The sequence below is a fragment of the Amborella trichopoda genome, chromosome 10 (assembly GCF_054954075.1).
Source record: "Amborella trichopoda isolate Santa Cruz 75 chromosome 10, AtrichopodaSantaCruz75HAP2 v2.0, whole genome shotgun sequence".
NCBI lineage: Eukaryota > Viridiplantae > Streptophyta > Magnoliopsida > Amborellales > Amborellaceae > Amborella > Amborella trichopoda.
The window spans coordinates 43035743-43048201 of NC_142345.1; the positions used below are offsets into that span (position 1 = coordinate 43035743).

The following is a 12459-nucleotide window of genomic DNA, read 5'->3' on the forward strand; positions in this document are numbered from 1 at the left end:
CATAAAGCTACCCTCCATTATTACCGTGAACATATAAACAAAACAAAAAATGATGGTTTGTGATTCAGTAATTTTTTTTTATTGGCATTTATAGATTTTGACCCTAAGACTTATTCTCATTGCACGTTCTCCATTTGTTCACTTTTTATTTATTTATCATCTCATGGCAATTTGGAGGCAAAATATTTGACCAGCTGCTTTCCCACCACTAAACCGACCTAACATTCTCTCTCCTCTCTCTACATTCTAGAACACAAGTTATTATCTAGAAAATCTCATTTTCCAGGAAAGAGGAAACTTTTCAATGACGAGGGCATTTTGCTACAGGACCGCATATAACCATCGATTTGTTGGATGTTGGCTCCGACTCTAACTGCCATTGTGTACCGCCATTTATGTGATGATTGGACCCATATTTTAAGAGCTCAAACTAAAGAGAAAACTTTCCATATTTCCCTTATATTTCCTCCCATCTAGCCGTATGATCTGAATGGCCGGTTGAGATGGACTCAATCATAATGTCACGTCTTTACATTTTAATTTTTTAATTTTTTTTATTTTTTTTACAAAACATTTTGATACCAATTTTTGGGTATTTACTCCTCTTTTATACTAGCACTTGCTATGAATATAAAAAAAAAGAATTCCTGACAAAATACCCCTGAAAGTTTTCAGGGGTATTTTGCTTTTTTTTATTTTTATTTTTTAAAATATTTTAACTAATTTTGTAGGTGTTTCCCATTGAGATGATGGTACTTACCAAAGTTCATATTCAAGATATGTAAAAATAAATAAAATAAAATACTTTGAAGCATTGGATCTAGATCAAACATTTAGTGGCTCACTTAATCTAAATTAAATGGCTCGATTGAGTGGAGTATATAGCTTCTATATAATAAGGGAAGTATAAAAATCTTCCCCAAATTAAATTCTTTTACTTTTTTATTTAATCTTAGAACTCTGCTAGTTATATTTTTTTAAGTTACGTGCGTGTGATGTTAGAGTACATGAGCATTAACTTTCGGCATAAGGAGGCTATAATTACCTTTTGTTGTCAAATATTAGACTTAAGAGTTTGAGGTGCGTGACAAGTTTGTTTTTATTTTTTTTCAAATAAAAAAACTTTGAGTATAATCAATAGCATAATATATGTCGCCTAGTTTAAAATTCAATCAGGAAGAATGATTGTAAGCTCTTTGTACCAAAACTAAGTGATCTATTTGTATAAAATTCTTGTGTAGAAATGGAGGTAGTTTTCTCAGTAGTTTGAGGAGGGAGGAGTATGGGTCTGTAATGGCCTGCATCTCAATCCCTCTTCCGGTTCTTCTCCCTCTCTCGAATTATTTACAAGGAGCATCAGACAATTGAAAATGTGAACATATCATTGGTAAATTAAAATTGGGAATATGTTTTGTGTAAACAGTTTTAGGTTTTTCTGAAAAGACTCAGTATGCATTGATCATATTAATATATATTGGTCTTTTATAGACAAATTATAAATGACAATAATAAAAACTAAATCATAGATACCTAAATATTTAATAAAGTACATATACTCTATCAACCCTTCCCATAAGTATTGGTTGCAATATATATTTTATATATTAACCTGATACTCAATATACACTTTCCTTTCACATTTTGTACGGTCACGACTTTATGAAGATGCATCCCAAATCTCACCCAAAAATATTGTATTGCTACTGGAAAACTTGTAATTCGATAATCTTATCATGGAAAATAATGGAATTACAAAAAATAAAAGCATTAAAAATGGTTTATATTATGGCACATTTTATGGACCGTTTATTTAAATGTTCATAGCGGTGCACATTTTTGGAACTTTAAATTCTATAGTTAAATCTGCCATTATAAGGGTTCTCCTACATGCCATCAAGAAGCCGCGATTTATGGAAATAACATCCGTCAATAATAGTAAAAATAAAAGTCGTGTGGTATCTTTTATTATTTTGAAAAATGTCAGTTAAATGGCCAAATCAGTTTACAAGTTCATCACAGTGGTCAAATGATCCATTTAGTATTAGAATGAAAATTTTATGCATTTCATCATAGTATCTCTTCAAAAAAATTACGTTGAAAATGTCTGGATTATCCTAACTCGTGATTTGAAACCTTGAACAAACAGACCACTTAAGTGGCCCGAGCTAAGTGTGCCCTTGGGTGCTTAGGACAACACCAGGGAAGTGATAAATGATAATAGCACCCAGTTGAACTCATTTTTAACTTTGAACCCTTCTTCCTTTTTCCTAACTCTATAATTATACCCCAAGTTGAACTCACTTTTTTAGTGTGAACTCTTGCTCCATTTTCCTAACTTTGAACAACATCATTTAACTCTGATCACTTAATTGTGGCTAAGTTATTAAAATGCCAAGAGTCTCAATTATGAAGGGAGCAATTTAGTCAAAATTTGACATACTCTTTAGGAGATATTGCAGTATTAATTTAAAGGAAAAGTATATAATAAGACCATTTATCTTTGGTACAAAATGATCATAATTGATCTTTACCATTGGATGCGAATTTAAATGGTTGTATTTATTCTTATGACTAAGGTCAAACTAATTTTTCTCAAACTTTATGACACACCAAATATATCAAATATCATATATGATAGTTGTAAGCAATTGTAACCTCCTTGTATCAAAGGTAAATGGTCTCATTGTATGTAATCTTTAATTTAAAAATGATTGTATACATAAGACCAATAACTTTTAGTATAAGGAGACCACAATTACCCTAGCCATTAGATATGAAATCCGAGAGCTTAGGAATTTCATGCAATTCAATAAATTTTATTTGGGGGTTTGTGCCCAATCAATATCATACCTCATCCAACTGATTTTGCATCTACCCGTCACCAACGACTATGATCTCCTTGTGCTAAAAATAATGTCTTGTTGTACACTTTTTCCTTAAAAAATAGTCATTTTGAATGTATTTTGAGTATTTAATTATGGGTTATGTTAGGGTGTATATACTATGTAATAATTTATCATTGTACTCAACAAATTTTGGATATTTCTATGTCTTGTTTTGTACATAGAGCAATTTTTTAATAAGGATATTTTCGGTCTTTACTAGGGGTGTGATGTCGTCCATATGAGATGTGATATCTCTTAGCACACTAATGAAATTTAATACTCCATACGGGTGATGTCACACCCATGTAGATAACCTCGCACCACAAAAAATATCCTTATTAAAAAATATAGGTGCAGATGACATACGGATGCATATGTGGCTGTAGAGGTAATGTGCACCTTCAAATTTTATCATGGTATATAATTTTGATGTAAAATGTTCTTAAGATTATCTCAAAATCTATTTTTATATCTAATTGTAAAATTTTAAATTTTAAAAATAGCTAAAATCAAGGAGATTTATAAACATATAAAAATCTTGAAAATGGATGGTGTAGATAATATGTTGTAAAATACATTATTTCTGAGACTTAAAATCGTTATACTTTTTATGCTCATACATCTAAATGTCGAGATGATCAATCAAAGGGTTTTCCTCACATTAAAATGACCTTTTCTAATGATTTTTGAAGTGCATCTGCAGTTCTACATTATAAGGTTGCATCCTTATATAAATTTTTATCTAAAAAGAAAAAAAAAAGCTCTATGTACAAAACAAATACATATAAGTGTCTAAATTTTATTGAGTATAATAATAAATTACACATAACCCTTTAATTATTTTACGATAAATCATTTTTTTTAGTTGATTGTCCTCCCTATCTCTTTGGTGCCAATCAAATGTGACCACCAAACTCCCTTAATTTATAAATTGAAAAAAAAAAAAAAAAAAAAAACTTATGTGGGTTTAACATGGATCTTATTGTCATAATTTACTTGTTTTAGTTAGCCAAAATTGACCTACAACCACCACGGACTCTTGGCCACCATATAAAATGAGGAAAATGATGTCCAAATTACATATACCTACTTTCTAGGGATATCTTACCAATTACACGTAACCTTCCTGCTCCTCCTTGCCTTCCTCTTCTGCAACTTTACCTTTACAAATCCTCTCTCTCTCCCTCTGAAAGCATCGAGTCTTTTAAGTTTTCGGACCCATCCAGCTACTGCCCAATTCCAGGCAAAAGTTAAGGTATGGGCCTCTCTCTCTCTCTCTTAAAATTCTGTTTGGTCTCTCATTGCATTTTGATTAATTTCACCACTTCAAATCGTAGGCGGTCTTTTTGTTGGCTTTTGTTGTATATATACCTCTCTCTGATGTATCTATGCCTCTCTCTCTTGAAACTCCGGATTGTCTTTTTCTAGCGTTTTGATCTCTCTCTTGAAAATCCAGAATGCATTTTTCTAGCATTTTGATCTCTCTCTGGGGGTTGGGGGAGGGATTTCTAAGTTTCTTTTTTCTTTTTCTGTTTCTTTTCCCTGAAATTATAGGTTGTTGGTTCTTTCGCATTCAGATCCATTTATCATCTCTCACTGGATAGTCTTTTTTTTTTTTTTTTTTTTTTTTTTTTGAGCATTTTGATCCATTTATAATGTTTATCTCTATCACTTTCTCCTCTCTTGAAGTTTTAGGTTGTTAGAATTTTGATCCATTTATTATCACTATGTATGTTTATCTATGTAGCCCTCCTGAAATTCTAGACTGTTTATGTTTAACAATTTTTTATCTTTTTACCTTCTATTTCTATTATTGTTATTATAATCATAATTTCCATTGCTCTTTTCGGGCTGAGATGATCCACTAAGCACATTTTTGCAATTCTCTCTGCAGAATCATACAGAGGCTTCAATTTTGATTCCCCTCATAGAAAAAAAAAAAACCCTCAAAAGATGGCAGAGTCTCTCTCAAGAATAGGCCTTGCTGGCCTTGCAGTCATGGGCCAAAACCTCGCTCTAAACATCGCAGAGAAAGGCTTCCCCATCTCTGTGTATAACCGAACAACATCGAAGGTTGACGAAACAGTCGAGAGAGCAAAACGAGAAGGAAACCTCCACCTAAGAGGTTTCCATGACCCCAAATCCTTCGTCCAGTCGATCCAAAAACCAAGAGTTGTGATCATGTTGGTAAAAGCTGGGGCCCCAGTTGATCAAACCATACAAACTCTCTCTACTTATATGGAGAAAGGAGATTGTATTATTGATGGTGGTAATGAATGGTATGAGAACACAGAGAGGAGGGAGAAGGCCGCGGCTGAATTGGGTCTTCTTTATTTGGGAATGGGAGTTTCAGGAGGTGAAGAAGGGGCTAGACATGGCCCTTCTCTTATGCCTGGAGGCTCATTTGAGGCCTACAAATACATAGAGGACATAGTTCTTAAGGTTGCAGCCCAAGTCCCTGATAGTGGCCCATGCGTCACCTACATTGGCAAAGGTGGATCTGGTAATTTTGTGAAAATGATCCACAATGGTATTGAATATGGCGATATGCAGCTTATTGCTGAGGCCTATGATGTTTTAAAATCAGTGGGCAAGCTCTCGAATGAGGAATTGCACGAGGTTTTTGCAGAGTGGAACAGGGGAGAGCTATTGAGCTTCTTAATTGAGATCACTGCTGATATCTTCAGCATTAAGGATAATAAGGGAGATGGGTATTTGGTTGATAAGGTATTGGACAAGACTGGCATGAAAGGAACTGGTAAATGGACTGTTCAGCAAGCTGCTGACCTCTCAGTGGCTGCCCCAACGATCGCTTCTTCCTTGGATTCAAGGTTTTTGAGTGGGTTAAAGGATGAGAGGGTGGAAGCAGCTAAGGTTTTCAAACATGGGGGAATGGATGATATAATTTCGGGTGATCATGGATTTGTGGACAAGTCAAAATTGATTGATGAAGTTAGGAAAGCACTTTATGCATCAAAAATTTGCAGTTACGCTCAAGGGATGAATCTTATTAGAGCAAAGAGTGTGGAGAAAGGGTGGGACTTGAAGCTCGGTGAGCTAGCGAGGATTTGGAAAGGTGGGTGCATCATTAGAGCAATTTTCTTGGACCGAATCAAGCAGGCTTATGACAGGAACTCTGAGCTCGCCAACTTACTTGTTGATCCTGAGTTTGCAAAGGAGATAGTTGAGCGCCAGTCAGCTTGGCGTAGGGTTGTTTGCCTGGCTATCAATTCAGGCATTAGCACTCCTGGTATGTGTGCAAGTTTGGCATATTTCGATACTTATAGGAGGGAGAGGTTGCCTGCAAATTTAGTACAGGCACAAAGGGACTACTTTGGAGCTCATACTTATGAAAGGACTGATATGCCCGGTTCCTTCCACACCGAGTGGTTTAAGATCGCGAAGCAAGCAAAGATGTGAGTCTTTTGGCCTGCAACTTCGACATTGCAATTAATAAGGGGAGTTGCTTTGTTTACTTGGTTTACAATGTTGTTTGCTTGTTCAATAAGTACGGATTTTGGCAGCTTAATTGTAATGGGTGCCTATGGATTCATTGGTATGTAATCCTTTGAATGTTGGAATTTTACTTGGTTAGAATTTTGTTCTTATTTATTTTCCCTTTAGTCCTCCCCTGAGTTTATTTGTAACAACTGGATCAGTTTATGGTCTTGGCCATTGGAAGCCAGTTATGAACTTGTCATGGTAATTGCATCAATTTAATATGTCTTCCATGCTTTTTTAATGTATCAAATTGTTTTCTCTTCAGAGTTTTAGTATGCTAAATTGTGTTTTAGATAAGAGGCCTGATTTTATCATATTTACATCTGCTCAATTTGTTCAAGGAAAGGCTCCGAATATAGTCCCAGTTTCATCTTTTTGTGTTTTCACACTTGATGGTCAAGTGGCGTGACATGCTTTTAGTGATTGGATGTTTTTTATCTTCAAAATTAGTTTCACTTGTTTTATCCAAGAGATATTCCCTATTATTGACTGCCTTATTTTGAAGTTATGGGATCAATTTTTGGGGTTCCTTTGACATGGTTATTTCAAGTGACTGCTAACTTTCACATAAATATCTGGTAAATATATAAACTTGTCATCTTTTTGCAATGTCTCAGATAAATAGAGAGTTTAGAGATTTCACAGTCACAAATGGGTGCAGAAATCATTTACCTCCTATGCTGGATATGTTTTAGCTTGTGTATGATAGCATGCTTGCTGTCAAAATTTCACACTTTCCATGCTTTTTGGGGACAATCATGTCAAAACATGAAGGGCTTCCAGTATAACAATAGCTATGCTACTATGGAAGTGGTGGTATCTTTTTCATTTATGCAGGAATGCTTGTTTGTCCTTTAACTCTCAATCGAACAGACTCGTTCCTTGAAAAGGCACTCTTTTGTTGATCCTCCACTTTCAAACTATATTTATGCTTATCGGCCATAAATTCTGAGTGAAATCATCTTTGTAAGTGTAGGATTACCCTGTGTTATTCATCATCATCATTGTCATCATCCAAGCCTTGTCCCTAACTATTTGGGGTCGGCTAAACGAGTCATGTTTTGCCATTCCACTCTATCAAGGGCGATACCCTTAGTCAAACCATAAGTCGTCATATCTCTTCTCATTACTTCCATCCATATCCTATTACCCCATGTTATTCGTTTTATAATTATTTATACAATCCTGTGCAATATAATAATCTGTTTCATTTTTCTTACTATCCTTGCTATTAAAGAGCTGCACATGTCCTTCCTAGAGAGGTTGCATTTCTTTGAAAGAAACATATGAGTTCCTCAAACTGATCTAAATAATGCTGTAAATGTCTAGAATTTTTTTTCTTTATTTCATTTTCTATAATTAATCGATTGGGGTTTCACTATAAAAGGTTACCCCATCTGGTCAGGTGCCTGAGTACATGATGTGCTCTAAAGTAATTGAAGAATGTGCCATGTGCTTCTAGATTCTGAATTGGGATAGAGATGTGATAAAGGAATTCTTGAATCACCAATAATCTATAATTTTTTTCCTGGTTTGGTTTTTGAACCAAATATGTGTAAGATTAGGCAGAGCTTGGGATGAAATCAATAAGCTCTACCATTAACTGGTTCTTATTGGCCCTTTAATTAGGTTTATGGTTTATGAGGTTTGTCCAACTACTTTGCCCACCGGAGAGAGAGTATATCAAAACTACCACCAAGCATCCGGGATAGGGGATATATATATTCTTATAGTTTATATTCCAAAAGTAAGTATTGTTAGGCAATTCCCAAAATTGCTGAACAGGGAAAAATGACCATTAGGCCATTGGCTCTTTGGGAAAGGGTTTAGTTGTCCGCATTGTTCACCTAATAATAGGGAGGTTGCAACCTTATATAAACTTTTTCTTTTCTTTTTGTCCATTTCCTTCGTCTCTGTGTCGTATCCGTCTCTTTTTTGCTCTCTCCTTTTCCATCATCACCTTCTCTTTGTCGACCTTTTGAGAAAAAGTATATATAATGAGACCATCTACTTTTGGTACAATGTGGTTATAATTAATATTGACTATTAGATGTGAAATTGGGTGATTGCATTTATTTTATTGACCTTTGTGACAGACCCAAGCTATCAGATTTTGCATCGGATGATTGTAAGTAATTGTGACCTCCTGTACCAAACATAAATGGTCACATACAATCTGTTTTTTTTTTAATAGTTTTATTATATACCATCCCTTATTTTAATGTTCCCCTCCTCTCTTCTCTCCCTTCCTCTACCCTCCCTCTATATCTTCTACTTTTTCCTCCTTTATTAAATTTTAATTTTCTGTCCTCCACTCTTTTTTTTTTTGGGTATCGTTTTATAATTTATTATAATAAAAGTTATGTTTCAAGTAATAACAATAACAATAATGCTATGAAACATATTGAAAATATTGTCTAATTTAATTTTGTTTATTTAATCAGTTGAAATGTCTAACTAGTTAACAATCGATTCTAAACTATTCTCAATTAAGCTGATTTTGTTTTTGGATAAGCCCAAGTATCGGTAGGTGGTACCAATGGGCTGGGATCAGACTAGCCCCTCATAGGCTGGGCCTGGCTGAGCTTGAAAAGCAATTTCCAGCCAAGGCTAGGGCCCGGCCCAAATCAGCCTAAGCCCATGTCAGGCTCCAAATAATAATATCTAAAAAGATTATATAAGATACTATATAAATGTCTTAAAAAAAACACCTAAAAAATACCTATAAGTGAGTTTGTACAATACTTCACTCATAACTCATTATTGTCCAAAATCCATTAAATGGCCATGATGGTCCGATAGCATCTGATAGATGGATGGATAGAAGCAGGGGGAGGGCGGGCGTGGGTTGGTTTTAAGGGAGAGAGGAGGAGGCTCCTAAAAACAATAGGGTCAAGGATGATAAAGAAAGGTATGAAAAGAAGCTCACGCTATGGTCTTTCCACAAGGGTAGAGACTAGAATGAGAAGAGTGTGGCATCATAAGCTATAGGAAAACGTTTATATAGAGCTGAGGTTCTAAACAATCAAATTAGAACCCATATAAAAAATTTCACCTCAAGAGGTTGTTTTAATGCTCAAATATCCTCAAATTGATCATCTCGACAACAAGGTGCATGGACATGAGAAAAAAAAATGAATATCAAGTTTTGGAAATAGTGCATCTTGTAACGCAATTTTGGATCGTCAATTTTCAAGATTTTAAAGGTTTTGTAGATCCGTTCAATCTACATTATTTTTTAAGCTTTAAATTTTATAATTACATATGAAAATATATTTCAAGGCTAATACAAAAATTTTCAGTATTGAAACCACATTTCTAAACATTATTTAAGATTTATTGAAAGATTGAAAATTGAAATATATTAGGGAAAATTTCGTATAGATCCCCTAATTCGTCATCTTATTTCACGGTAGACCCTATTTCTATTTTTTTTTCAAGCGGTATAAAAAAACCTTTAAGTATTTCATCATACCCCCTCATTTGGCCACAAAAACTAGCTTCAACAAATTGTTTTATTCCATCTTAATCTAAAAGCTTTTTTTAAATGTACAAAATAGGGTTGAAACGGCTTTTGGATTGAGACGAAATAAAATATTTTGTTGGGGCTAGTTTTTGTGGCCAAAAGTGAATATACGTAAAAGAGAAGAGATAGAGGGTACGGTGAAATACTCAAAGGTTTTTTTATGCCGTTTGAAAAGAAAATAAAAAGAGGGTCTGTCGTGAAATAAGATGGAAAATTAAAAATGTGTTAGAAAATTTCCCAAGATATTATTGGTTATTTGGTGGAAGCAGATTTACCTGCCATCGCAAGATTGAAAATTTAAATATATCATTGTTCATAATAGCATAATACATACGTGTGAGAGAGAGTTGAGCTTCGGTGAGGGCTATAGACAGAGAGAGAGAGGTTCGCTAGGGTTTGAGGGCCTCTGTGAGGGCTGTGCTCTTTTCAGCAACATTGGAATTGTCGCAAAAAACCTGAATGAAACACATTTTCTGCAAGAGGACGATATGAATGGATTAGAAAAAGAAACAAATGCACACACAGAGCCTTGGCCATTTTCCACACACACACCTCAATGGAACACATTTTTATTGCCAAGCCCACATTTCTACGTGCAGCCTTGGCCGCATGGTCCATTTTGTTATGCAACCATTTAATGCAACATAGGATAGGGGTTGGGTCGTGGTGATCCGCACGTTCAGTTACCACATCGTGGTATCCATTCCTATTATCGACATCTTCAATTATCCCTTTCGAAGTGTAATTCTCTAAAATATTTAAAAAAATAGGTAAGATCTATCTTCCTCCACTGAATTACCCAAAAATAAATAAAAATAAAATAAAAAAATGTTTAATGGAAAAGTATAAAGTACACCACCTCACTTACCCCGCCCAATGGCTGAGAAAGCGTGAAGGCAAAACAACGGCTACCACGGGGAGGTTCAAATAACTTTTGAAACCTGCAAAACCAACCCCATTCACCGTAGTGCTAACCCATTCACAGAAGGGCTTTTCTAACTTTCTTTCTTTTTTTTTTTTGGAAAGTAATAGGTTATTATATATAAGGTGCACTTGGCATACGGATGCATCCGTAGCTGTGGAGGTAATATACACCTTCAAATTTTATCGTGGTATATAATTTTGATGTAAAATATTCTTAAGATTATCTCAAAATCTATTTTTATATCTAATTATAAAATTTTAAATTTAAAAGATGGTTAAAATCAAATAGATTTGTAAACATATGAAAATCTTGAAAATATACAGTGTAGATAATATGTTGTAAAATGCATTATTTTTTAGACTTAAAATCTTTTTATTTTTCATGGGTATACATCTCGATGTCGAGATGATCAATCAAACGGTTTTTCAACATCAAAACTGCTTTTTCTGATGGATTTTTGAGGTGCATCCGTAGTTTTACATTATAAGGTTGCATTCTTATATAAACTTTTTCCTTATCTATAAGATTGTCTACGAAGAGACCATTTATCTTTTATATATGGAAGTTACAATCATTCTCATTTATTAGATGTCAAATTAAATGGCTTGGAATGAGTTATGAAATCCGAGATTTTTTTTTGTATGTCTATTCAATGACACTTTTACAACAATCCATTTTGAAATTTAAGGGATAATAATGCTTGTAACTTCCATGTTCAAAAGATAAATGGGTTTTTTTTGTGGACAATCCCATTATATATTTCACATGTTGTAAAACTTCACAATCCTCGTGGCTATTGGATATAAAGTCTAACCACTTGTGGTGTGTCACAAAATTAGAGAAAATTTTGTGAGACTTTGTGCTTAGTTAAAGCAACCTGGATTGGTCCACGTAATATAAAAGTAAGATTGCACTTAAAAAATCCACTAGAAAATATTGTTTTGATGTTGAAAAATCGTAGTATTTATCATCTCAACCTCGAGATTATGAATATGACAAAAAAAAAAAAAAAAAGGATTTCGCATCTTAAAACTAGTGCATCTAATTCATTATCGAGAGTGTCAATTTTTATATTTTTTAAGTTATTATAATTGTGCTCAATTTGTACCGACTTTGGAATATCAAATTTGATAATTAGGGTTCATGTCACACCCCAAGAATTTACAGTACTGTTATTCCTGAGATGTGACAAACAAAACATATATACATTTATTGATAGGACAAATTTACAGTGGCGTGGTCTTACAAAATAAATAAAAAAAGCTAGCACAACAACAATATCTTCCAAGGTTGATCTTGACTAGCACTCAAAATGAATCCGTAGTTATCCTGAAAAAAATGTTTACCATAGTTTGATGAGTTTAGCTACTCAGTAAGTGATCATCATAATCCTAAAAATAATTATGATTGAAAGATATCAATATTTTTCAAAATGAGATCTATTAACAGAAATGCATCAACAGTTTCACTTTCAATAAATGCATAATTAAGTATAATCCGAGTAATTGAAATGCTTATAACACTTTTAACGGCAGTACATAATTTAAAGGATTTCACAAAATACCCTACTGCCGTCCCAAGTAGGTCACCTATATATCCCATCAGCGTCCTGATGGGTCCAC

General features: G+C 34.0%; 1 protein-coding gene across 1 annotated transcript; it reads left to right on the forward strand.

Moving 5' to 3' along the window:
• Positions 1–4023: 4023 nt before the first annotated feature.
• Positions 4024–6650, forward strand: LOC18447571 (6-phosphogluconate dehydrogenase, decarboxylating 2). Its single transcript, XM_006857665.4, has 2 exons — positions 4024–4140; positions 4780–6650. Exon 2 carries the CDS (start codon positions 4839–4841, stop codon positions 6303–6305), a length of 1467 nt encoding a protein of 488 aa, XP_006857727.1. The 5' UTR covers positions 4024–4140; positions 4780–4838; the 3' UTR covers positions 6306–6650.
• The last annotated feature ends 5809 nt before the right edge of the window (positions 6651–12459 follow it).